The sequence below is a fragment of the Zonotrichia albicollis genome, chromosome 6 (genome assembly GCF_047830755.1).
Source record: "Zonotrichia albicollis isolate bZonAlb1 chromosome 6, bZonAlb1.hap1, whole genome shotgun sequence".
Lineage (NCBI taxonomy): Eukaryota > Metazoa > Chordata > Aves > Passeriformes > Passerellidae > Zonotrichia > Zonotrichia albicollis.
In genome coordinates this window covers 21,945,473-21,971,962 of record NC_133824.1, presented here as the reverse complement: position 1 = coordinate 21,971,962, position 26,490 = coordinate 21,945,473, and the positions used below count along the sequence as shown (strand labels likewise).

Here is a 26,490-nt window from a genome sequence, read left to right as displayed (position 1 = left end):
CTACAGTACTCTAGAACAAGTTTATTAATATATGCCTGCAATAGGTTCCTTAAGTTTTTTTCCTAAGTAATTTAAGTGAGGAATCTTGGCAGCAGGTAACCTGGTTGAATTTGATTTTGATAATTAGCTGCTTAATTGCATTCAATTTTTTGTACAAATGTTCACAGCTTTTTCAGGAGATTTACTTTGTAAATACAAAATTCAAAGTGTCTGGGATTTCCTAAACCCATGAGATCTGAATGTTTAGAACTTGTTTGGGTTTAATCTGTGTCACTAGAATAAGATGCTTTACAGGGAAAAACAACAATCAGCAGCCCCGTTAACACACACAGAAAAAAAAAGCAGACATCTACAGCAACCTAGACATGCCGCATAGAATTATGCCTTGTATAAAGCACCTTTAAAAACAAATAGATTTAAACACTTCAAGATTTGATATATCAGAAAATAAGTCAGATGATTTACCTATGACAACAAATTACCAAGTGCAAAATTTTCAAATTATGCATCTCTACTTAAAATCACACACAAAAAACACAAACCAAAAGGAAATCCAACCTACCTCCTGCATTTTACAGCACATAGCTAGGATGGGGGAAATATATCAGCAATTCTTTTGGACCTTATAAAATCAGGTTTCACTTATGTTTTACCACAGCTACCTAAGAATTTTCTAACATGCTATAAAGCCTATCATCTTTTTTTCCTTTACTTTTGGAATCAGTATAGATCAAAATATTTTAAAATTTTTATATACACACACATGAGGAATTTCTCCTCTTTTTCATCTTTTAAATCACAAAGTAGAGAAAATAAAGAAAATGAGCTATTAGAATATAACTTATGAGTGAGATACCACTTCTCTTATTTCCACTAATTCCATCAAGGACGATAACCACAAGAAGCCTCAATGGTTAACGCCAAAGTCAGAAAAAATGACTATGACAACTATGACTCTACAGTTTGACCACCTTTCTTCTCCACTTTGTATTTGCCTAAAACAAACTCTTCCTTTCCTTGGGTTTCATTAAAGTACACAAAATTCTGGTTTAGAGAACATGACTCCACCAATGAACATACATGATTACATCTTTTATGAAGCTATAAAAATATTGTCTTTGTATATATTATTCCAATTTTAAAAATTTTAATTGAATTTAGCTCAGTATAGTCCTTACAATCTGATGCTACTTCATTTAGAACACCCATCAGACACTATTGTTCCAAGTATTGTGAGACTTGGAACAAAAAAGTGAAGTGCATAAACAGAAACATTGCACAAATGGCTATCAGGAATGTTTGTCCACTCTCCCTTTTCTCAGTTACTTAAAAATAATAATAGTCTCTTACCAAACAGCAAAGAGAGGTCAGTCCCAATCATCTTGAAGTATTCTCCAAAATGCCCTTTAAAAATATTCTTTATTTATCTTAGTTTGTAACTTTTACAGTACTTTAGTCTTCCAGTTTACACTTGCATGAAGTTATGTACATTATAATATGGGATATTAAAAATATTAGAAAAGTAATAGATACTGATAAATATTCTTGCACTGCAATATAAGAATCCCTACAGCTAATAGTCTGGGGTTTAGTCACATCAAATTTATACCAGTAATGTTGGAAATAATTACTAAATTTTCAAACACCCTGAATATGACAGATGGTCAAATTTAATTTACAACTGTTCATATCTACTCATGAAAGAATACAGTAACTTCAACCACTGAACTCAAAGCTGTCTTTCAAAACAATAATGGAGAACACCAATATAAAGCAAATGCAGTACTGGTACTGAAGCATAAGTACCACAACACCAAGATCAAACAGCATCACCCCTAGGAGCCTAACACATGAACATGAAGACAGCGCTTATGACAAGTAGATAGTCTATCAGAGCCACTTCTAAGCTGGAATGAGGTCCTTTCATATTTTCACTGAAGTATTTTTTTTGCTAACAAAGAACATGGAGATCTGCTATACTTTTTTTATACATCAGCTTTCCCTAAGTTTTCAAAGGCTGTTTTCCTATGTGTACTGTAAAAAGGCACCATTGCTCTTCATTTCTTCCCGAGCCAGCATAAGTAACAACCAAAGGTAAAGTAAAATTTTAGAATAATAAAATTATTCCACTTAATCTGCAAATTTCTCTTTTTTTATCTATATAACCTCACAGATAACCCAAGAAACATATTTTCAATATATAATTCCTTGCTTATTTGAATATTCAGGGCCTAACTGAAGTTCTTCACATTCTGAGCTAAATGACATGAGTTTTTCCTCTATTTATGTAACCTTCTCCTTGCTCATAAGTAAAGAGTTCTTCATGACCAACTACACAAAATACACACTTAATTTAAGAAAGTTTTTTTTTTTTCTGAAACAGATGCTTTAGAATTTCAAATTCAGAACCACTCTTCATTTGCAATTGAATTACTTTTCACAAGGTGGAAAGTCCTGGAGAACTTGCAGGAGACAAGGGAGAAGACAAGAGGAAAACAAAAATATAGATACTACTTCTCTATCTACTTCTGTAGATACTTAGAATACAGATACTTCTCTATTACAAAAAGTACTGTAGCTCCTTGTAGGACACAATTGAAGATAGGATTACATTTCAGAAATCAATCCAGTATAGCACTTGCATGAAAAATAAAGTTCACAGACCACTGAACAAGTACACACAAAGAGAGGAAAGAAAACTAGAGTACAAGATGAGCACCAAGTGACATGAAGCTCTCCACTTTGACTAGCAGCTTTATTCTAGAAAGTAAAATGCTGGTGTTTGAATGATGAAGAAAAACAGGCAAAACAAAGGATAAACAGAGTGTGTTAAATCGATAAGATTTCTAGAAAAACAATACAGTTACAATATTCAAAGTAGTTCTCCTCCACATCAATCATCAATGAAAAAAAAATAGTTTCTTTGAAATGGAGTAAAGAGAATTAGCTCTCTAGATTTTAAAGTATCATCTATCATAACTGTCATTAAAATAGCTTTTAAATTCAGGCAAGATTAAATGACAGTCACAAAGCAACTGCACCCTTTTAGTATTTACTTATCCTGATTGCTAATTAAAAACTAAAAATTAACATGACTGTTAAAAACACATGTGCTACACATATATAGAAAGTAACTGGAAAGGTTTTATTAATTTTGTAGGTTGTTCAAAAAAAAATACAAAATCACTCCCCTAACTTCTGATTCCATCTGAGACATATGTTTTCGTGACAAAACTTATCAAACTCATTCTGTAAACTTTAATTTAGAAAAATGCCTCATAATGATGCTATTTCACATTTATTCATTTTCATGCAATGTCATATAAGAACACCAATTGGTATGTACATAAAACTTATCACATTCCTACACAAAGTTAATTCCAAAACTGTATTTGTCTCCTAAACAATGACTGGGGTAAACAGACTGTGCACAAACAGATTTTTGTTCTGCATTTCTATCTGGGACAGTATATCGGAATCTTATGGGTTCCTACGCAATCAGTCAAGAGACAATAATTGTCTTCAGGAAGCAGGCAGAGATCAGGTTGTCGTCACAAAACCTAAAATATATTCAATCTTCCACTGTACATATTGTAAGGGAACCTTAAACTGTAAAATACTTTCAGCTGTAAAAATGGTATTAGCATCACTTACAACAAAAATCTGTAAGAACTTAGAACGGCCAAACTTGCTGTTATACACAGAAGTATCTATATTTAATAACCCCTCAGTTACAAATAAAGTAGAACTGTGCATGCAATATAATCTGAAAAAAATTTAATATAAATTTTATTACCAAATTCCTGTACTACAAAATCAGTGGTTGTTGTTTCTATTTCAATATGACTTCTGTTTCTCTTATTCAGCTAAGCACAGAAATTTAGATTACTATAAAGTACAGATATAGTCACTCAGTTTAAGATGATCAAATAAAAGTTTAAGAAAAAGAAATGACTGACTTCTACAAAAAAAGTACTGTCAACAAAAGCTACTTTGGAACAAAAATGTCTTTTATTTAGAAAAGTTAAATAATTCTTATATCTAAAATACTAATCCAGTCAAAAAGCTAAACATTTCCCTGATCCTCAGCTTTAACGAACCTCCCTATACTTCATTTGTCCTTTCACAAAATATCCTGATGTTGATTTCCTGAGATTCCAATTTAGAAGTTGGTAACTTTTCTGAAATCTTAAGCCAAGGAGTTTAGAGTTCAAACAGCTGAGCATTTCTTGACTGAACTATTTGATCTGCTTTCTCTTTGCAGTTCCATTTTCTTGTCCTTTTTCTAGAAACCAGAATCATTCAGGCAAACTCTGGCATTTCAGAGTGAACCACATCACGAACAACAAAGAAAAAGCAAAGATATGGAAATGACAAATAATTAATACCAGAACTCAAGAACAACAAGGCAAGCTGTATCTAACATAACACCACACTGCATATACATGGGCACATCTATCTCTCAAATAACCTAATTTCTACATTTGCACAGCCATGCAACGCCCATCCAAAATAAAAAGTTCTGCTCCTTTTTTATAATGATTACTATGGATACTGCTCAAAGCTTTATTTTGAAACTTGCTGAGACTGAGCTAGAGAAAGACCTATTTCATCCCATGAAAGTATTATTAAATGGGACCAAATTTTTAGAGTTAAAAAGCCACCCCTTTGATTTCTTGCCTGCCTTTGCAAAGGCAGTGCAGCAAATCAAAACCCATCTCCTCACACACTCTATGTCACCAAGGCAGTGGAGCAGTAGTACTACAGCAGAATCACCCAGAGCCCGTAGATTACCTACAGTCAGTAACAGTAAAAGACCTGAAGGAGGCAAAACTCTTAAACGTGGTCTAGTAAGTGCTCCTCTCCTCAGCCATCTGCTCATACACAACTCTGGTAACATTTAATTACAAGATTAAAAACCTCATATCCACAGCCTTTTCACCTACAACAGAGGTAAACAGGAAATTGAACATCTGATGCCCTTCAACTACTTGAGTCTAAGTTTCACTGTTCCAGTTTAGGCTTGGGGTGGGGAGGTGGTGAGACAATTGATCACCTTTTCCATAGACAAATATTTATTACAATTAGAAAACCACAAATTGAAGCACAGAAAGGAAATCAGCTTTAAAACGGCCAAGGAGCACACAGAACATGAACAAAAATATAACCACAATATCACACAAAATAGTAGAAAGTATGGTTGATTTAAAGGTAATGGTGAACAGTCTAGAATGCCATGCTTAATTTCAACACAGTTTTCATTACCAATCAAACTGATGCTCAACTCACACATTATTAATTTATGAACTTGATCAGATATTCATGTGACACCCCACTCACAGTCACTTGACTTTTAAATCAGAACTTCTCAAAGCTAAAAAGTTACCTTAACACTACTTCTTTTTGTGAAAGGAACCACGCATTTCATGAAAAAAGGCTGAGAGCAAATCCCAGTGCTAATGAAGCTCTGCGATTTCTGAAGTTCCTACCCGTCTTTAAAAAGTCTTTCATAGAGTGGGGTTATGAATGATAGCTACCTGCAATAAGCTGGAATTGGACTTAATGACCCAAAAGTACGACTGCAGAGTATCATGTTCTGTTAATAGTTCTGTCAAAAAGGACAGCAATTCTTATTTTTAAATTTCATTCTCTTATGAAGGAAAAAGATATTTCCCCTTTGCTATCAAAGTCTCACCTTCCCACTAGCTTGTTTGAATAGTCTCATATAAACAGGCACTAAGCTTACAGGGCACATTTTCCTTTGTCACCCTTATCCTTTTTTATTTAGGACATCTCTTCAGTGAGTAAAGAGGTTTCAGACCTTTTCCAATGTGTTTCTCTTGTGGAGGAGCTTGGAACCAGCAGCATCACCCCAGTTTTGGGGAATGTGGAAGGCATTGAAAGGGTAACGACTATGAGATTTTACGGATTTGTCTGGAAGGACAAAAGAGAAATGGAGTCCCTAAACTACAAAGTCGATTCCACACCTATTTTCTAATGTTTCACCTGAATTTCCTTCCCAAAAGATCTCTCACTGTTGCTTTCTAAACTATGCTCCTTTTGCATACCCAGCCTAGAACCACACCAACAATGTCTGTAGAGGAAAACAGATGAGGACCTAATCAGCCCCAAAAGCAGTAAATTGAATTAATTTTTGCAACCCTTAGTAATTGCCAGTACATAAAGACAAAATTGAGTGAAGTTGTGGGTGTGTCTCTCAACCTTCTTGTATATTTTTGGAAAAGCAAAATATTTGCACTACACAAAAAGAATAATAATCCTTGTGGTGGGCTTTATCTTGTTCAGCAGATAAAGCTCACAACAATGCTGCTCAGCCACTCCCCCAGCAGAATGGGAGAAAAAAATACTAAGAGCAAATCAAGAAAAACCATGGGTCAAGATAAAAATATTATAGAAAGTAAATGAAAATAGGAAGAAAATAAAAAGCCCACAAAAAAGGCAGAAAAGGACTTGGGGTTGCTGGTCAGCTGAGCATGAGCCTGTGCGTGCCCAGGTGACCAAGAAAACCAATGACATCCTGGCTTGCAACAGCGGGGCCAGGGAAGTGATCATTTCCCTGTACTCAGCACTTGGCGAGGCTGCACCTCAAATCTTGGGTTCAGTTTTGGGCCCCTCACTACACAAAAGGCACTGAGTGGCTGGAGGGTGTCCAGAGAAGGGCAAAAGAGCTGGTGAAGGGTCTGGAACAAAGTCTTATGAAGAACAACTGAGTCTGCTGTGGCTGTTTAGCCTGGAGAAGCAGCAGCTCAGGGGAGACCTTACAGCTCTCTACAACTGCCTTGAAAGCAGGTTGCACTCAGGTGGGAATTGGCCTCTTCTCCCAGGCATCTATAGTGACAGGGTAAGAGGAAATGGCCTCAAGCTGCACCCAGGCAGGTTTAGATTAGATATCAGGAAAAATTCTTCACAGAAAGGGTATAAAGCACTGGAATGGACTGCCCAGAGGAGTGGTGCAGTCACTGTGCCTCCAAGTGTTTGAAAAACGTGTGAATGGCACTTTAGGACTTGATGGCCTGATGGTGAACATGGTGGTGCTGCTAGTGGGATGACAATTGGATTTAAGTGTTTTTCAACCCTTATGATTCTGTGACTCAAACAGGTGATGCAAAGGCAATCACCAGGGTCCCCAGGAAGACCATTTCCCAGCCTCTCTCTGAGCTAAACACTAGCTGAACACTCCACTCCATTTTCTCTTCTTTTGTGAGGACCTTATATGGCATGGAGTAGCTTGAGATAGCTCAGGTTTTCCACCTGGCAACTTCTTTTTGCACACTCAGTCTTGTCACTGGGGAGTTGGGCAGAGTCACAAACAGCAGGCCCTGCCACCATGCAAACACTGTTCAGCAAGAGCTAAAACATGAGTGTATTATCAACACTTTTTGGTTACAACTCGAAAACCTGGCGCCATCCAAGCTGCTATGAAAAGGAAAATTTAACTCCATCTCAGGCATAGCCAGTTGTACCCAAGAGACTTGCTTTCCTCCCTTGACTTTTCATGGCCATATTCAGCTGCACTGTGGAATCCACAGGTATGTGAATTTTAACCACCATTAACAATTCTCAAGCACTTAGGGCTAACAATATTTTTTACCCTAACAAAAAAGGTGGGTAAGTTCTACATGAATGAAAAAAAAAGCTATATGGAAAAAACAGACTTTCCTTGTTTCCTGACTCCATATACTTCATAAGCAAAAAATGTGACCATCCATCCATACCAACTGTATCTTTATTTTAAGAAAATCTTAGAATTCTGAAGTAGTTAGAAACACCTAAAATATTATGAGAAACATACACTAGTCAAAGATTCCATTAAAAATACAGCAGCCTATAACTTTTAATTTATCAGAAACAGGCTTTTGCAAAGAAAAATGTCTGCTATCATTACCTACAGGTTCATCAGGGGGAATGAGCATAACAGAATTAACAGCTCTCAGCTGTAAAATTACTAATTCCAGTAATACAGTACATTAAACATGCCATTTGAGATATATGCCAACTTAAACTACCACATATGGCATACTATCTAATTATCACAGTTTGTGTTTTCATATGCAGAGCTGTTCTAGTTTTTAAACAATGTGTCAAAATGCAGTTTTTTCTGAAAACAGAAAATGCTATCTTTTTATAATACCAGTAGGTCAATATTGCAATTTTAACATGCACAAGTTAAAAGAAAAATTAAAAGAGAAAAAAAATACATTGGAACAAGTCTCTGATGTTTCAGAATTGCTCTTAACTTTCCTATTATTAAAATGTTTGGGTGAAAAATTAATTTTAAATTTTTAAGAACATGTTTATCTAAAAGGGTATTTTCAATTTTTTTCTTCCTTTCAACTCTTTAATTCACCTATTGACACACTAAGTCTTAACTGACAATAAACAGACAAAACAATAAAGTTAGTCATTCCCCCAGTTTTGAATGTGAATAAAAAAATACTGTGAAATAGCACGTGTACAGACATCAGTTGCAGTCAAGACAGACATCACTTGTATTCCTTCATGTGCAATTTGACCTCACTCAGAACAATTGCTAGTGCAGAATCATACATTCTAATTGCAGTTTAGTACAAATCATGCCCTAAAATATTTGATTTCAGATTCCCCAGCTGGTGCTTCATGTCACTTCAGCTGTTCAGAGGGATTTTTTTTAATGTTTCTTTGTGCAAATAAGCAAAGAGCTCACACATAATTACCACGAAACATTATATAATCCTAATCTCTCCTTTTCCAACTCAAACAGGACCATGTATTTTTAGACAATAAAAATCAAAATGTGCTAACAGCTAGCACCTTCATAGACAAATAACTTTGTAGCACCCATTCGAAATACTTTCGTTTCTTGTCCAAGAGTGAAAAATAAAGATATGCCACTCAGTCATCAAATGCCTTTTCCACTGTCTCCCTTAGTTCTCACAAACTGTAGGTGGTGTATTTGATAATATCAGCAGAAAGCAGATAATATCAGGACACCTTTGAACATACTGTCTTACTCTAAAAAACAGAGATTACATCACAAACACGAGAGTAATTATACATACGAGAATTTAATTACACGTGCCTCCCCAATTTTATCCAGTTTGAAATGAGCATAAAGTCCTTGAACCTGCAATTACCTTTACAAAAGGTTTCTATTAAGCTCGAATTTTAACACATGCAAAAATGATTTTTAATTTTTTTTCTGAAATAATTTGAAAGGCATTAGAATCTGAACACGACACGATATTTTATGTTGCTATTTTCAATAAACAAATAAGGACATTATTAAAAGTATAAAGACTTGTGTAAACAACTGTACTACCCAGAATATGGGAAAACCTTAAGTATTTAAATTTTCTTAATGACAAGCTGGAAGGTGAATAGACTTGCTTTCTTCCATATATAATTCAAGTCTTCCTCAATAAAAAGTCCAAATAATCTTTCTAAAACATGAGTCAAAACACTTTATGTAATAATAACCAAAAATAGGGCAATTTGACTTCATGATTACTATTTTAAGCCAAAATGCAAATATATCCTTAGAATTTATTTTTAGAAAGCTTTCCTGTGCCTTTTAACATTTCCTATGAAAACTTTACAGAATCCTTCCCACTAATTGTTTAGATAATTTTTGATAATTTAGTCAGTTCCATAGTTCATAAATTTTGATTTATACCTTTCAAAGCTAAAATCGGTCAAGTACATCAAAATAAAAGACAAAAATTAGTAGTTGTAGCAAGAGCAAATATTTACAAATGGAAGGAGACTTTAGAAAATGTTTACTTGGAAAGAATTTGTAACTGAACCTGGATTAGATCTAGCACTTCTTTTAAAATGGATCTTTCAGCAAGACTGGCGTACACTAACATAAAGATAGTGTTTTTCTATATAAAATTACTGAAGAGATTTACAAATAGATTCAAGAGCCAATCTATACATAAAGATCAGAAAACCAGGTCATTTTGAAGCAAAGAATAAAAAATTCCAAAAAATTGTTGATTATACACACTAAATTTTTATCACTTGCTCTGCTTTTGGCATTAGTAAAGGGTTACATATCTGCACTAAAATTTAAAAGGAAGTTTTAAAACAGTGTAGCTTTCCTTGCAAAGGGACCATGAACTAAAAGAAAATACTATGAAACTCTTACCCCAAAAGGGAAAATATGTATACTTAGCAAGTTCATACTGGCAATCTTTATAATATACCTATTTTTGATAAATATCTGAATATCTATTTATAAGTGAAAAGGCACCCTACATTATCCTTACCAAAACACATGCATTATTCCTTTGCCCATAATTCCATTGACTATAATAGAATTGAATGTAGGAAGAAAGACATATCCAAATACAGTTTCAAACACCTCTAGCCAGCTGAGAAAAGTCCAATTATAATTGTTTGCAAGCCCAGAAAATGGTGAGAACACAACTCTTCTCAGGGGAAAGGCAGCAGTAAATCTTAACTGCCATAAATGAGCACCAGGGGGAAAAAATCCCACAAAAAAAAGCCAAAACAAAGCACCTGTCTGCTTCAAAACAAAAGACAGAAGCCTTTTACCAAAAGACCAAAAGTAGAATTACACACTATATATATATATACATATATATAAAATTCACTACTAATAATCTATCCCTATGTTTAAACACACCACTTCAGGATTAAGCAGACTGGAGGTGTATTCCACCTTGCATAAATTAAATACTTACCTGAATTTAATGTTTGTATACAGAAACTGCTGGTATTATTACTGCCTTTTATAAATGTCTCCACTTACTCTTGTGGGAGGCAGCAGCAAATAGGAAAGAAATTATAATTTTCAGTCCTCATGCTTAAGAGACAAAAAGAATTTTTATTTCTTTTTGCTTAAGGTACTCGAACTTCAGCAGTGGAAAAATGGAAGGACTGTACCTGGAGAACTGGAGAAATGCTCACCTCTAGGGGAATATTTGACCTCAAGCAAAACAAAGAATGGAAACAATTCATCAGGTTTTGATTGCATCCAAACATCTTCACCCCACCTAAAAACTGGAAATTTACTTCTCTGAATTCATCAGTGATGGTTTCAATGGCAGAAATCCTATTCTATTGAAGAGCAAGTATAAAAGTAGCAGTAAAAAACTATTCATGTTAAAATGCTTATAAAATAAACTACTCATTTTTCAGCATTTACACATGCTGAACTACTACTACTAATTCAAATGATTTGTAGTAGAAAAACTTGGAGCTCCAAAAATAACTCAAAGACTAAAAATTGAAATTAAATACTTATTCAGACAACCACTGACTTCCCCAAATAAGCAGCACACACAGAGTATTTTCTGGATTAAACACATATTTTTAATTACCTTCAGCATTCTAGCATGGCCCAGCCAGCAAGATTCCTCCATTTCCCCAGTGGAAGAGGGAAAACATTGGCAAAGTCTCCTATTTTGAAGCTGGCAACACAAGTTAATTTCTAACTTTTCTAACTTTCTATATTTCTAACACTGAGAAACGTCTATACAGGAATCCAATATGAAATCCTTTTCTTTTGAGAAAGAAATGGGGGAAATTATAACCCCTTAGAATCCAGCATGTGAAAATACAGTGTGAATACTACTGTACTCTAAAGGGATTAACACAAGAAAATCTTCTTAAAGCAGACTGAAACTTTAGAAATTATTCAATATGGAGTGATAAAATCTTCTCAAATTTTCTGAGATATACTGCTATTTCCCACTACATAGAGACTTACCTATGAGAATTCCAGAATACCTACAGATATACTTGTTTCTTTTCGAACTGGCATCAATCACTTCAAAGTATGCCTTGGTTTGTCAATAAACTGCATCACAATTCAGCACATAATTATTAATAGCACTATTTCCTCTAAATCAGCATTGCAACATCACACCTCTTTCTAGACTTACTGAAGTAGGTCATCCTAAAAATACAAAATTTGATATAGTTCCTGAAATACCTGTAGTTTTAAGCACACTTGACTTGAATATCAGATGGCCATCATCAGCTTATCTGCACTCCCAAGTAACCATAGCTTGAAATATGAAAACCTTGTAACACAAACCAGTCCTACAAATATACACTAATTTACACCAAAAATCCTGTATGCCTCCTTAGGATCCTTAACAGGGAAAACCTGTCCAAACTAAGATGCATGCTTATAAGTATCAAGAGCATTAAGACCATCCACTCTGAACTCCTATGCTTCAATACTTCACAGGAAAAAAAAAAGTCCTTGGTTATCTTAGAAGCCCATATAACTATATGCACACTTTTGAGGAAAAGTTCATCAAGTCTTGCTGCAGGTGAAATATTGCAGCCCTTGGCAAATTTTTGCAACCACTTCTGAAATTTTGTACCGGGAGAAATAAGGCACTCAAATCAGAACTAGTCAGCCTAGTAAAAAGCAAAATTCTTAATAATAAACAACAAAAATCTTCAGACAGCCAATACAACATTGTGAAATTTTACAAGTAGAGACTTCTTTACAAAAGAAAACAAAGAATTTTGCATGAGATGAAACTTCACATGTTCCTGGACTAGTCAACATGGAAAGCATGGTAGCCCCTTATACACTATATGATTCAATTGAAAAATAGACAAAGTGAGTAAATAAAGAGAAGCTTTTTTTTCCTCATTCTGAGCATATTCATGTGTGTTGGAAAAGGGAAATATCAAGGTACTGATTTTGCAATAATGGATGACTAGATTTTGTGTCCCTATGTTTGCACTAAAGGTTTCAGGAAGTGCTAAGCTAATAAAATGTGAAGGACAGAACTGAACTACTTCTGAACATCTCAACCAACATTCTTTCAACCAGTAATTGCTATCAGACAAAAGAGCTGTTAGAAAAGATAATATAGAATCAATAGAATCTTGTTGTTACTAATCAACAAAGCACCATTTAAAAAACTGGAATAAAAATAAGCTAGTTATAAATGTCTTGCTTAATTCAAACGCCGACCTTGTTACCACTATCCATTCTATGTCTCCCAGACTAGAGGGGATAAAACACTTGCATAAATTGGAGGGGTTTGTTTTCCAAAGGTACAGGAAACCTAATGGGACAAATTAAATAGCTGCCCATTTAATTGATTTTCTACCATCAAGTGCATGCAAGACTAAAGTTCTGAGACTAGCAATTACACATATTTCTATATACACTCAAATATTTTTAAATCAGAGGAACCAATTTTTCCTTCTAAATTCTAGCTATTCAGGGAAAAAACCATCTTTCTAGCTATGAATCAATAAATAAAAAAAAATTATTCATTAATAATTCATTCATAATATATCATGTTGGCACTTACTAGAACAGCTAGTCATAGATGTATTCATACAGAACTTAAAAATCTTATAAAATTATAAAGTATGTGTTTTATTATTGTTAAAAGTAGTGCAAATACTAGATGAGCACTTGGCATCACCAACATTAAAAAAAAACACAAAAACATATATCCCTAAAAGGAATCTTTGTAAAGTTAATACTTCCTTTTTCTTTCTTCTTTGAGTATTTTCCTATGCTGAAAATTATGTTATTTGATGAAGACTAATCTCAACAAAAAAACTGGCAGACTTCAGCGTACTGCCGTGCACAGCAAAAGAATCAAAAGTAGGAAATCATATTTGTTTAAGGAATTCCTGGGAAATGCAAATTTTAGATTGACAGTCGCCAAGTGTTCACCTAATAACGTTAAGTAGAAGACATACAAAGAATGAAGTGTGCACACACATGCAAGGCAGAAAACAAACCCCATACATGTTCTACATCTAACACTTGCAACAAATCATTTTTATAAAGCTTTAAGGCAACCAGTAGCAGCGTTTCATTGCAGATCTCTGAAAAATCAGCACAGACAGAATGCTGGAAGACCCTCTCTTGTTCCACAGAAGTTTTCTTCAAATCCAGGTCATAACTCCACTAAAAAGCCACCTATTTCCCTTTTTTTTTTTTTTTGGTGTTCCTCAGGAAAATTGTTGGTAGACTGCCAGATTACAATAAAACATAAATATTCTATAACTCCAGCTCAATACTGCTGCCAAAACAGTATCCATGGCAGCACCTGAATTGCTGCTGCTGCTTCTAGTTGTACTACAGACTACCCTACCCACACTCTGGCACTCCCTAACCCCAGATGACAGATGGGGACAAAACATAAACCACGGTTGGATCAAGCATCAACATTGGCATATGGCCCAACTGGTCCTTCCTCCCCCTTCTCTCACAGCCATGACATTTCATAGCCCAACTCTTTTGGAATACACTCTGGTAACAGCTTTAATTTTGTAAGTACACTGGACGCTCAACAAAGCCAACTGAATGGACACATGCCATTTCCTACTTTTCCAGTGCAAGACCTAATATACATATTTCAATAAATCGTGTTATAAAAATAACAACTCCACCATTGTATATTCAGTTAAATATTTGTAATTTTTCATGTGCAATTTAAAAGCCAGAATTTAGAACACACTGGGAAGATGATAAATTGCTGCTGCACCTGCTTATCTGGTTCTCTACAGCAATTTTTTCCCCCTATTGCCAATCAAGAATCTAAACAGGACTAAAGTCCCTACCTGAGAATGAAAAAATACATACAAATCTTCCAAGAGCTTTGGAGGTGTGCACTATGGTTCTTCATTCAAGCAAACAGGTGCCACTCTATCAAGTGGGGGAAAATAGTACAAATGTGTGAAGCTCTTTATGTGGGAAATTACAAGAGAGTTAAATGGCACGGAGCAAGGCACAAAAAGTGCTTTTAAAATAGAAACAAGGGAACATGCAGAGAACCTCAGTATCTAATTTAATTAATGATTGAGAATGCAAAGGCTCCAACTGGTGAAACATTAGCAGCAGCCATGAATTTCACTGTAGTTCTGTATAACAAGTAATCTTACCTGAGTGATTCTCAAAAAAATGTCAACACATCGATTGTATTTTTCATCTGATCCTGTCAATGCTGAGATGACAGGCCCTGCAGGATGCAGTGAGAGATCAACGATGAAAAACAGATGTTTAGTCTTCTCAAAATCAAAACCTATAAGACCAGGTAAATATGAAATTTTGTCCAAGATTCATACTCCTTTATATCCAACAAATACTAATGTTACACTTTCACATCCATAAGTTGAAAAGAGTATCTCTCACTTACAAGAGACCTGACTCCAGGTCAACCATATCACCAATGTTTAACTTTAAACCTGGTGCCTAACATACTGCTCTTTCAAGAGCTATCTGGTCACACAACTAGTTACTCACATCACCTACATCAACCTAGGTTCATGTTCATCAACCTGGAAGAAAGGTTCTCCAACCTTCCACAAAAGAGACTTTATTTTTTCCATCAATTATGCAGAACACTTACACCTTACACAAATTTACTGCAATTCAGGAGTCAAGAAGAACAATAACTAGCTCAAGCAAAGAGTGATAAATCCATACTCAAAGGCTACAAAGCACGCTAGCATTGTACAGCTGGGAGCTGATTTCCATAGATGTATCTCCAAAGATTGCCTTAAACTGACATTTCAATCACATAAGTTCTTGCAAAGGAATTGCAATGCTTAGCTATTATCAAGACCAGCACACCCAATATTAAGTAAACTCCAGTAAGATTCAACCATAATTATCAATATGTTAGCGTGAAAACAAGATCATGGTGGATAGGAACTTAGATCTTGTGATTTTTATGTATTAAAACGTTTAATGTGTTTATCAAATACAGGGAAAATTTAAAGCAGAGTATTCTGAAAATCCTTTCTCTATTTTTAATCAAAATACAAGCAATGCAGTTGATCTTTATAATGCCATGAATTATCACGAGTTGGGATGGAGAAACCCCAAAATCAAAACAAAAATGGGATGGAACACAAATCTGTACTGGAACACTTATGAAATCTCTAGGTTATAGTATAATTTGAGATTTCCTCTGGGAGAAAGAAAATTACTCTGAATACCAGCATGAATTGTAAGGAACCTCCTATTTTCCTAAAGCTATGTCATGCAGTCAGAATGAAGACAGTCATATATCAACAGTAAATTAAAAACCTTGCACATGGACAGCACACTAATTGATTCCATTTGCCAACATCAAATTCCAACTCTCCATGTTTCCATACTACTAGAAGTCCTTAACCACAAGACTGGGCTAAATAAAACAAGCACTAAGCATTCCCACTACAGAACATAGCATACTACACCAGAAATTCATACCAGACACAGTATAACTCTTTTCATTTACAGACAATAGCTGTTGCCAGAATAAGCAGAAATATTTTTACTAAATCCATTATAACCGTGACATTTCAAAACCACATGCATCAGCTTCATTACTCAACAGATAAATCTGAGAAACAGGAAAAACATATTACACTTTTAGATTGAAGTACGTTAAGGATTTCATGCTAGTGTCAAACAAATGCAATTAGAAAAACCAAAAGGCCTACCTAGAAACATGGCCATCAATAAGAGTCAGAAAAGCAGCCTTCCAATTTCTAATATGCACTGCGTTTTGTACCATGACACTGCAGCCTTGGAGGGTCAGATTAATTAAGATCAACAGCAGCTGCAGTGCAACGTGAGAAGCACACGGCCACAGCTCTCACCAGTCCAGCCCAACTACCTGCAGCATTCCAGCACTGGGCAACCACGATACTCCTCCCCAAGTCATTCATTCCCTGATAAATGCTAAGAAAAAAATAAATTCAAAGAGGGACTGGAAAGCTGACTGCACTGCTGCAAGATGCAACAATGATATTTGCCAGCCAAATCTTTATGTGAGAGCTGTGCCCAAAGACAGAAATGTGATAGCAACAAGGTGCAAGCCCTCTTCCCCAACACTCTATGCTCCATTTCTGGAGGCCAGTCTGACAAATTCACTAAATCCAAGGTTTTCTTCCCTGGCCAAAAAAGCTACTGATCACTGACAAAAATTCTCTAGTCAACTACTGAGGACAATATCTAAGCTAATGAAATTAACTAAAGAACAAACAAAGATCAAAGAGTACTTGAAAAAGACACTGCTTGGTACAGGTTGCATCCATTATGAAAAGCAAGCATGTGTTTTGTTTACTGCACAAGGGAGAAGAGGAAAACAGGAGATTCAGACATTCCCTGTTTATATTTTTTTAAAATATTATCTCTAACACCTATTCTCTATCAAAACTCCATTAAAACTTGGATCTACCTACAAAAAAACTATTAAATTATTATATGGAAGTTTTAAACTTCTTGAAAGGGAAAAACATAAGCCTTGTTTATTTTTTTTAATATTAATTGCTTTACAGAAATCCTGACTTTATCAAAAAACAATGCTGTTACTAGAAGCAACTTCATCTACATAACCTTTCTAACCTACTAAAAATACTTCAGTTTTCAATCATATTGAAACCTAGATAAAACCAATCACAATGAAAATGTTGAAAATTTAAAACACAGCATTTCCATGACATAACAGCTGTCCTCAACCTATTCTTTTTATTTTGACAACAAAGTTAGTTGTTGGCCCGTGTCATTTATTCAAGTTAGACTAACCATTCCAAATCTGTCAGAAGTTCTTATAAACCTTTCTATACAAGACAAAGACAGCACTTTCTTGCAAACCAAAGCCATTTACTAGGTCAAAGTTGATTTACTCATTAACATGAATGTCTCTACAGGTACAAAAAAAATGAGTGCCAAATTTCTACTTTAACTTCTCAAAATTTCTCTAAGCCTACCAAATTACCACCTGCTAAATGATAGTACATAGAACAAAGAACAAAGTTAGATATGTAACAATCTCAAGGTGCTACTAAGTTACATAGTCCGCTTCAGCTTCCTTTTAAATGCAAAATACTACAGACCTGCTGGCTAACAAGCTAACTTTTTTTTTTATTCCGTTTCTGTAACCAGGCAACAGACAACTGTCCAACTGAGAATTATCTCTCTGAACAGCTGGCAATCAACACTTGGGAGTTTTTGGTGGTTGGTGTCTTTTTTTTTGAACTAGTACGAAGATCAGTGATTACTTTAAAAATCTATACACCACTAGATTCCACCTCTGAAATCTCTACTCAATATTTAGTAATTTCCTCAGTCCCATTATCCCTGATTTAATTCATGTAAGTGTTTGCATCAGAATCTAAAAATCTTAGATATATACTTATGTAGTACCTAATTAGCTAACGTCAACATTTCAAGAAAAAAAGTAAGATCAAGAAAAAAATGAAATGCATTTACTGATGTATGACAAAGCCCTTCAAGGAACCAGCACAACAGACAGGTATTAACAAAAGCCATTCTGCTTCTAACACCACTACTCTTTTTCATAGCTGAAAAAGCAGTATTTCACTTCAACATTATTTCAAGCATTGATTTTTTAAAATATTTCTTTCCTTACTAGAATTTTTTATTTTAAAGAGTTACCAATTAACATGATAAACTCTATTTCTATAAAGAAAATAACAATGGAGAGCCAAGCTTGATATATTACACCTTTCTCCTTCCTCGCAGTTTATAGGAGTAATGATGCTATAAGATTATTAATTATAAATTCCTGTAACTTAATGTGTTACTTATACATTCAATGTTTTTGAAAGGTCTTTAAGAGTCAAAATAAGAGTTTTCAGAAGGGCACTGACATTATGATTAGCTATCTATTAGCTATTAGCTATCATGGCTATTATGATTAGACTATCTCCCATAACACATGAATGATTCAAAAAAATCTGATATTGAAACAGAAAACATCTAAAAACAGAAGTCCCTCAGTAAAACACAAAATAGCCACACATTACTTCATACATTGTCTGCATGAATGGGAGAGCAAACTCCCACCTTTTATATTCTCCAAACATTGATATAATTACTGACTAGAAATCTGCTATAAGACAAACACATCTAATATGTTGCTAAAACCAGCAAAATCTTATCCCCCATTTAATTATGCTTTTATTAATCTCTGCTCTTGATATGATCTCATTTAAGTACACCTACGACATCATATTCCAATAAATTGAAAAACACTGACCAAGTTCAAATTCACTCAAGCACCAAGTTCAGACCAGGCAAGATCCTGTTGCAAGATAAACAACATGATGTGATGTAACATAATTTTGTGCATGTGTGTGCATTTGTGAGACCGGGGCGGGAACGCAGAGAGGGAGGGACAGGGAGAGAGTCTGTGCACGAGAGAGAAAGAGAGAGAGTGCACGGCAGCATTCACAAGGGAGAAATACACATGTCCTGAGTGGCTTTGAGTCCTGTGCTCACTAAAATGCAGAATGAGAAACACATAAGCAATGACAGTTTCAGACAACAGAAATCATCTTTCTTCTATTATTCAAAAATAACATACATCATAATAGCTTCAAAGAATAGCCACTTTCTTTATCAAGTTGGCTAAATCTGTATTTAATTTTTGAACCAAAACCTAGTAAGTCAATACACACTGTACTTTCTATGCAGAAGGATCAGCACCATTTAGCTTAAAAGTAGGGCATATTTTGCCACTTTAATTTTATTTCTGCTAGTCTTGGGGGACATGCCTGAACAGAAAAGAATCAGAATATCCAAAGTCAAATTGCAGGAGTCCAGACAACAAGAAAAAGTCAGCAGGTAACCTGAAAAGAGAACAATAAATTGCGCACTCAAAAATAAAACTGTAGTGGACAGTAATGTATTTGTATACTGCTTCCTATCTTGTAAACTAAAATGTTCAATGCAAAGCTGATTTTTCTTTCAATTTCTTGCAATTAGAGCTGCCATATAATTCTTCAGTAATTATGTCACCTTTTGACGCACAAAAATAATTCCAACAGAAATCAGTCTGCACACTGAAGTCCTATATCACAGAGGGAAAAGAAAAAAACACTATTAGATCATAGGAACTACTCGTAACTTCTGTATTACAAGCACCTTCCTCCTTTCCAAACAGGAACTTACTTTTCTAAAACTTTTTGGAAATACAGAAAACTTTCATAGAAGCTTCAACGACAGAACATTCCACAGCGAAACATACATTAAACATATTTGTAGTCACAAGCATCAGAGGTAAGGAACTATTAGGAAAACAGCAATTGTTTAAAAAACTTCATAAGAAAAATAAATCATAGCTTCATCTTAGCTCTTTCATAAGGCTTGTGTTCCCTAATGTTATACGAGCAAGAGAGGCTGGAAGAAACCCAAAAGCCATCAGCTCAAGGAATGACAGGACCTCTGAATATTCCATGGGCTGGTGGTCAGACGCAAACAGAAATACTAACAAGAGCTAGCCACGCTGGAATCCATTTCCCATCCCTGCTCCATGCTTTAGCAGGTATCAGTCACCAACTTCCTGAAAACACTCACTTTGCATAGGACACAACGTGGCTGCAAATTCAGGGCAGACTGAATAAAGTCGAACTGGAACTTTGTTTGCACCTGTTACTGTGAAAACATTTCAGTGTCCCTGCCCTAGTTATTTATATTGTTGCTGCTGATTTTAAGAGAGAACATGTTTATGTCACAAATGTTTTTCTCATGTCGTTCTAGCTTGCGATTTTTTATTTTTCAAGGGTTTTTCTCTTACTACTGCTGCATCTTTACAGTTTCCACACAAAAAAAAAAAGTAATTCTGACTTAATCCAAAAAAAGAGGGACTATACTTGAGCACTGAACAAAAGATCTAATCTTTGGAGCATCCTTTCCAAGTGAGTGTAAATAAACTGTAGTAAAATGAAAAGGCTCATAATTTGGTATTTGGAATATTCTTCATAAACACCAATTTTCTGTAACATCCTTGCATATCTGATAACCCCTCATGTATAATGCAGAAAATCTATTTCATTTTCATCTATTGACAGTGAATTTAATTTACTATTGCAGCTCTCTACCCAGATTATGTTATTAATTCTGCAATCAGGCTCTTTAGAATGCTTTCTTTCTTCCAGGAGTTTCACAATTCTACATTGATTTTTTTTTATCCTAACATACCTTTCAAAAAAGGATCATGTTTTTCCTACCTTCCTAAAAAAAAGTAAAAAAAAGCTTCATAAACAACAAGCACCAGTTCATAAGATGTAACTTCCAACAGAAAAAAAAAAATCTACATTCAACACCTCAATCTCTGACTTTTAAGTATTATGAACTACACTCAATAAGGAGATGTACAACAGGTGCATTAGAATTTCCACATCAACAATCATATTGGTAAATAGACCAAAATATCTCTGTTAATAAAAAGTTATCCACCTCTGCCTGACTGCAAAGTCAGACAACAGGAAAGCTAAATGCTCCAACATTTTTGCCCTGTTTACATCCATACCAACTGCCTTTGCTATTTTGTAGAATTCACTCTTGTTGAAATAGAGCAAATGCAAAGCAGCTCTTATTTTCCAAAAGAAAAAAAGTCAGCAACAGCTAGTCAACTCAATTCTAAACCACCAGTTACTCCTCAAAAATAACAAAATCAAGCCACAAAAGTGTCAGCTATGTTATTTTGCATCAGTTTTTAGCAATTCCTCTAGAGCAAAGTTCAATTACAGAATGCTAATTTGTTCATCTTTCAGAAAAACTCCCCAGTTATTCAACTGCAGAAGGTAAATCTTGTCTATCATTACATAAGACTCCCTCTTCAGAAATCTTACAAAGGAGGAATGCTAATTCAGGTATTATTGTTATACTCAAATATTAAAAACTTTTCATGTGCACTAATACAGCTAATATAAAATGTTAATTTTTTTATTAATCCAAAGCATTTCAGTTTTATAATAGGGCTTTCTTCCACCATCATGACAAACACAATATAAAGAATATCTAAAGAGCAGCACTTGTCCTCTTTACTTCACTCCAGAGCCAATGAGCAAAGCAGTGAAGCAGAAAGAAGGTACATAATGGATTTAAAGTAAATGGCCCATTCTTTACAAGGCAGTCTCTCATTTTTACTCATTCTAGCTTAATTGTCATTATAATGTCTGGAAACTTCAAACGAACAATTATCTTTACGCCACCTGTCACATTGGTGCCTAAAAGCTAGATTTTTTTAAAATAAAAAATAAAGCAGTTAATGTTAATGAAAAGAATCTTTTGCAGAAATACTGTAAATTACTTTAAACTTATTTCAAGCAGTTAGCATCCAGTTCAGTCCATTCCACAAGCCAAAACAGACAGAATATTTATATTCACAATTGCACTTTGAAATATACTTTTCTGAGACAATGCTTCCTGCTGCACTTGACCATCAATATATGAAACACACTGAAATGTACATACATGCCAGGGAACTTAAAAATAAAAGAATTGGCTAATTTTTGCACCTACCTGGATAAAAATCTTTGGATTTAGACAGCTTGATGGTGGCCCCAGTCTCTTTCTGCAACTGAACAATTGTCTGTCCTCCCTTCCCAATTATAGATCCAGCAGCATAACTAGGTATGAGGACCTTTAGAAAATACTGGCCATCCTCTGAAAAATTGAGATATGCATGGTTAATATGGGTTATAAGTTGTCATTTTTCCTTCCCAGACCCACAAATAAACAAAAGGTAAAATCTTTAAACTCCTCCACTAATTCATGCATTTATATCTAACCAGTTGCGTCATTATACAAGACATGTTTAGGCTATGCCTTTCAGTTTAAAATATCTACATTTATTCTAAGCAAAGAACCTACAGAGGTTCCTTAATTCAGTTAAAGAATAATAATGCAATTACATTTCAAGGGTAGATTGCCTTTTTTTTTTTTTTTTTTTTTTTTGCAATGGTAACCACAGCATGCAGGAATGATCAGACCCCTTTAAAAAAACTAAAGCCCTGCATGAAAACGTGGGTAGTGACAACTACAACCTTGCTTGGAAATACTGCAAAAGAAATGACAAAACCAGGAAAGAACGAATTGTAAATTCTAATGGGCTATTTGTTTGTCATTAGCAAACACATGAGAACAGCAATTAGCTATTGCTTGCATTCTTCTTAAGTGAGCAAAACGACTACTCTGCTACCAAATAACCCACCCAAAATGTGGGGTTTTATTCCAAGCATTTCAGCTACTGCCAAGAAAACAACTCAACATGGTGAGGATGGAATCACTTTGCTAAGTAATCCTCATGTATTCCTTTAGCACTTCTTAAGCGACAATGATCTCTTTTAAGCTCATTAATTAAAGGACACTAAGAAGAATTTTTCCCAATTGATCAAAAGCCTAAGTCACTTATTTTAAATACACTTAAAAGGTGACAAGACAGACAATGCCAGTCCTCTATCCACCACTAGCACTAAAGCACACCATCAAAACAGGAAAAAATATATAGAATGAATGGAGGGGAGAAAGAAAAAAAGGATCCCAGTCTGATTTGGAAACTGCAAAATTTTCAGTACCCTCATGCCACAGCTAAATCCAGCTACACTGAAGTCTGAGGACGTTTCCATAACTGTCTCTGAAGAAGTGCAACGCAACAGGGATACACTGGTTCCCTAGACTTGTGCTCTCCCCAGCAATTATGGCAATGTCCCATTGGCACGGATATCAAAATATCATGAAACGTGTTTCATAAAGTTGGTTCTTTGGGGTTATTTTTACCCCTAAGCAGAAGAAACGATCTAAGTTCACAATACTTCTCTTCCCTGAGACTACAGAGCGTCTCGGTTAGTGCCTGTGTGTGACAGTGGTGCCCACCCGTATAGCTGGGGAACCATGCACTATGTATAGCCAGACCACTGCTCTCAACATTGGGCAAATAAATTCACCTCTGCCTCGGTGCATTGTTATGACGACTCCAGTGCAAACGGATAAAGGAGATGCTGGTCCCGTTATAACTCATCTCCTCCAGGAACAGCAGGATGTTAACTAGCGAGTCCCCGCAGCCGAGGGGCGACTCCCCCCGCCACCAGCCAGCCCTCGCCCCCGGCTCGGCACGGCAAACACACGCCGTGTACGCGCTGACAATGGAAGTGAGGCCAAGGAGGAGGAAAACGCACGGCAAGGCTGAAATTCAACTTGCGACCCCGAGGATGTGGAAGGAGGGAAGAGCGTTTGCCGTCTCCTTCCAGCTGCCATTTATTGTCGCCCATCCTTAAAACGGGCGAGGGAGATAGCCGGGCTGCGGGAGCCCCTTGTGCTCCCTCCTCGCCTCCGTAGGGTCACGGCTGTGCAGCCCCAGCGTGGATATTAAATAAAAAGACTGGTAGATGCTGAAAACCGACGCCATTTTGATGAATGATAACATTAGAGAAATGGGAATCTTTGGGCGCGGGGGGGGGGGGGGGGGCTGGGGGATTGGAAGAGGCAGGCAGGCAGGTAGGGAAGCGGAGAGGTGGGTGGGTAGGGCGGGGGGGTGGGGGTGGGAGGGAGGTGACAGAGGATATACCCACCGCCCGTGTTGGTCCTCTTGGTGCTGCCGGCTTCAGGGGGGGCTTCAAGCGGTCTTTTCCGGGAGTCCGGCGGGTCCAGGTCTATGGGAACCCCGGTGTGGGTCCCGTTCTGCTGGATGGGAGCTGCCGCCATCATGTTTGCTGCTGCTCGGAGGAGAATTGTCTCTTCCCTTCTCTGGTGGGGGGGCAGGGAGGGAAGGGGGGAGGAGGAGGAGGAGGAGGAGGAGAAGGAAGGGGGTGGAGGAGGAGGAGGAGGGGAGGGGGCTTGTCCCGTTCTCTTGTCCTTTTCGAAAATGTAGAGCTAAGATCGGGATTGTCGAGGATGCTGCGCGCCTTGTTTATCTGGCACCCGGGGGGAGGGAAGGGAAAGGAGGGAGGGAAGCGGGCAGGACTGGACTGGAGGAGCAGCTGCAGTGCAGTGTCAGGAGATGAGGAGAAGGGAGACAGGGGAACGAGGGGGGCGAGAGAGGGAAAAGAAAGGGGGAGAGGAGAGGAGGGGAAAGAATGAAAGGAGTGAGACAGGAGGAGGAGAGGACAGAGTGAGTGGGAGAGGAGAGGAGGGGAGAGAGTGAGTGGGAGAGGAGGGGAGAGAGAACGAGTGAGACAGAATCGGTGGGAAGGGAGGGAGGGAAGAAGGGAGGGGGAGAAGGAGGGAGCGAGCGGTGTAAATGGTGGGCGAGGGAGAGAGTGGGAGATGATTCACGCTGTTTCTGAGCCCCCTTCCGCCCCTGCCCGCCCCAGTGCCGCGCCTGACGCTGCGGCTCAGCTGCCCGCCGCCGCTGCCGGGCTCCCGTGCCCTCCCTCGCTGCCGGGCTGGCGTGCACGGGGGTGGAGAGGGGGATCGCTGCCGGGGTGGCGCGGCGCTGCTCGCCTCTAGCCCCGGCACCGCGGGCGCCTGCCTGGGGCCGGGGCCGCCACCCTCGGCTGCACCGCACAAACCCTAAAGGCAGGATAGGTTACAACCATGGGAGGGGGCACAAGGACGGGGGTGTACGAGGGCAGGCGGGGGGGGTGGGGGTGATGGGGGGGGGGGGGGGGGGAATGATAAAACAGAAGGGCGGGGTTTCCATCGGAGACAGGCGGGAGATGAGGCCAATGGGAACAAAAGAGAGAGAGGCTGGGATTGCAGCGTCTCGCCAATGCCGGCCGCGCTGCCGGAGCCGTTGCGGGGAGGCGGGGGCGGTTTAACCTCTGCGGCGGGGGCGGCGGCGGCGGCGGGGCGGGTGTGCGCGGGGGCCGGCTGCCGCCGCGGGAGGGTCCCCGCCGGGATGCGGCGTCACCTGGGTTACGCGCTGCGCCTCGCAGGCCCGCAGCTGCGTGGGAGGAGGGCTGAGATCGCCCGAGGAGGCGGTGGGGTAGCGGGGACGTGTCCTCGGCGAGGCAGGCTGCTGCACTCGGCCCTTCCTCCGTCCCCGCCGGACAGCGCGGGTGCGGGCCCGGGGCAGCGCTGCCGCTCCGCGCTGGAGCCGCGGACGCGCCGGGCTGCATCGCGCAGGCTTGGGAAGAAATTAATAAAGATATTGTTGTTACGCTGTGACAGCGGGTCTAGCCGGAGCCGTGCGACACAAAGCCGCGTTGCTTACCTAAATATTTTGTAGAGAATTTAAAGATATTTCGCTGCGGCGACGGTTATTTCTGCTTACAAATCTCAAATTATTCAGGTGGAATATTAAAAGGTTGTAAGATTAAGGGGGGGGTGGAGGCATGGCTCGGGGAATTGTCTGTGCACCAGGAAAGCATTTTTACTATGTCACTCTGCTATTTACTGACTCTTTTCCTTTGAAAAAAGTCTCAAACTGCTGTAACTGTGACGGTAGTGGTCAGTTCTGGAGCATCAATTCCGTACAAAATTTAGGGATGTGTGTTTATTGCGCTACACCACGCTCTGTGCTAAATTCGTATTGATGTGTGTGTGTGCGCGGCATGGCTGCTGACTCGATTCCTCCTAATACACGGGCTTAAAACCTGGCTGTTAGTGGATGAAATCCAATTTCCATTCTAAGCTCCCTGGGAGACAGCCTTGGTTTTAGTAATCACTTACCATTAATACTGCCCCAAACAATTTTTGATACTTAAAATACACACACCATATATAATATATAGCACATCACCTCTGCTTATAAATTACAAGTCAGATTGGTAGTGCATTATAGGATATTAAAC

At 37.7% G+C, this 26,490-nt stretch overlaps 1 protein-coding gene across 3 annotated transcripts in view; it reads right to left on the bottom strand.

Moving 5' to 3' along the window:
* NOVA1 (NOVA alternative splicing regulator 1) overlaps positions 1-25,282 on the bottom strand; it is a 138,860-nt gene extending 113,578 nt beyond the window's left edge. For 2 of the 3 annotated variants that reach the window (XM_074542757.1, XM_074542758.1), the window contains exons 1-2: positions 24,328-25,282; positions 22,280-22,423 (exon numbers count right to left, since the gene is read on the bottom strand). In XM_074542757.1, coding sequence (XP_074398858.1) covers positions 22,280-22,423; positions 24,328-24,463 — 280 coding nt within the window. In that variant the 5' untranslated portion in view covers positions 24,464-25,282. Of the gene's footprint in view, positions 1-22,279; positions 22,424-23,703; positions 24,131-24,327 lie in introns of those variants that run through there. The other variant, XM_074542759.1, reaches the window with a different exon arrangement.
* Positions 25,283-26,490: the final 1,208 nt, after the last annotated feature.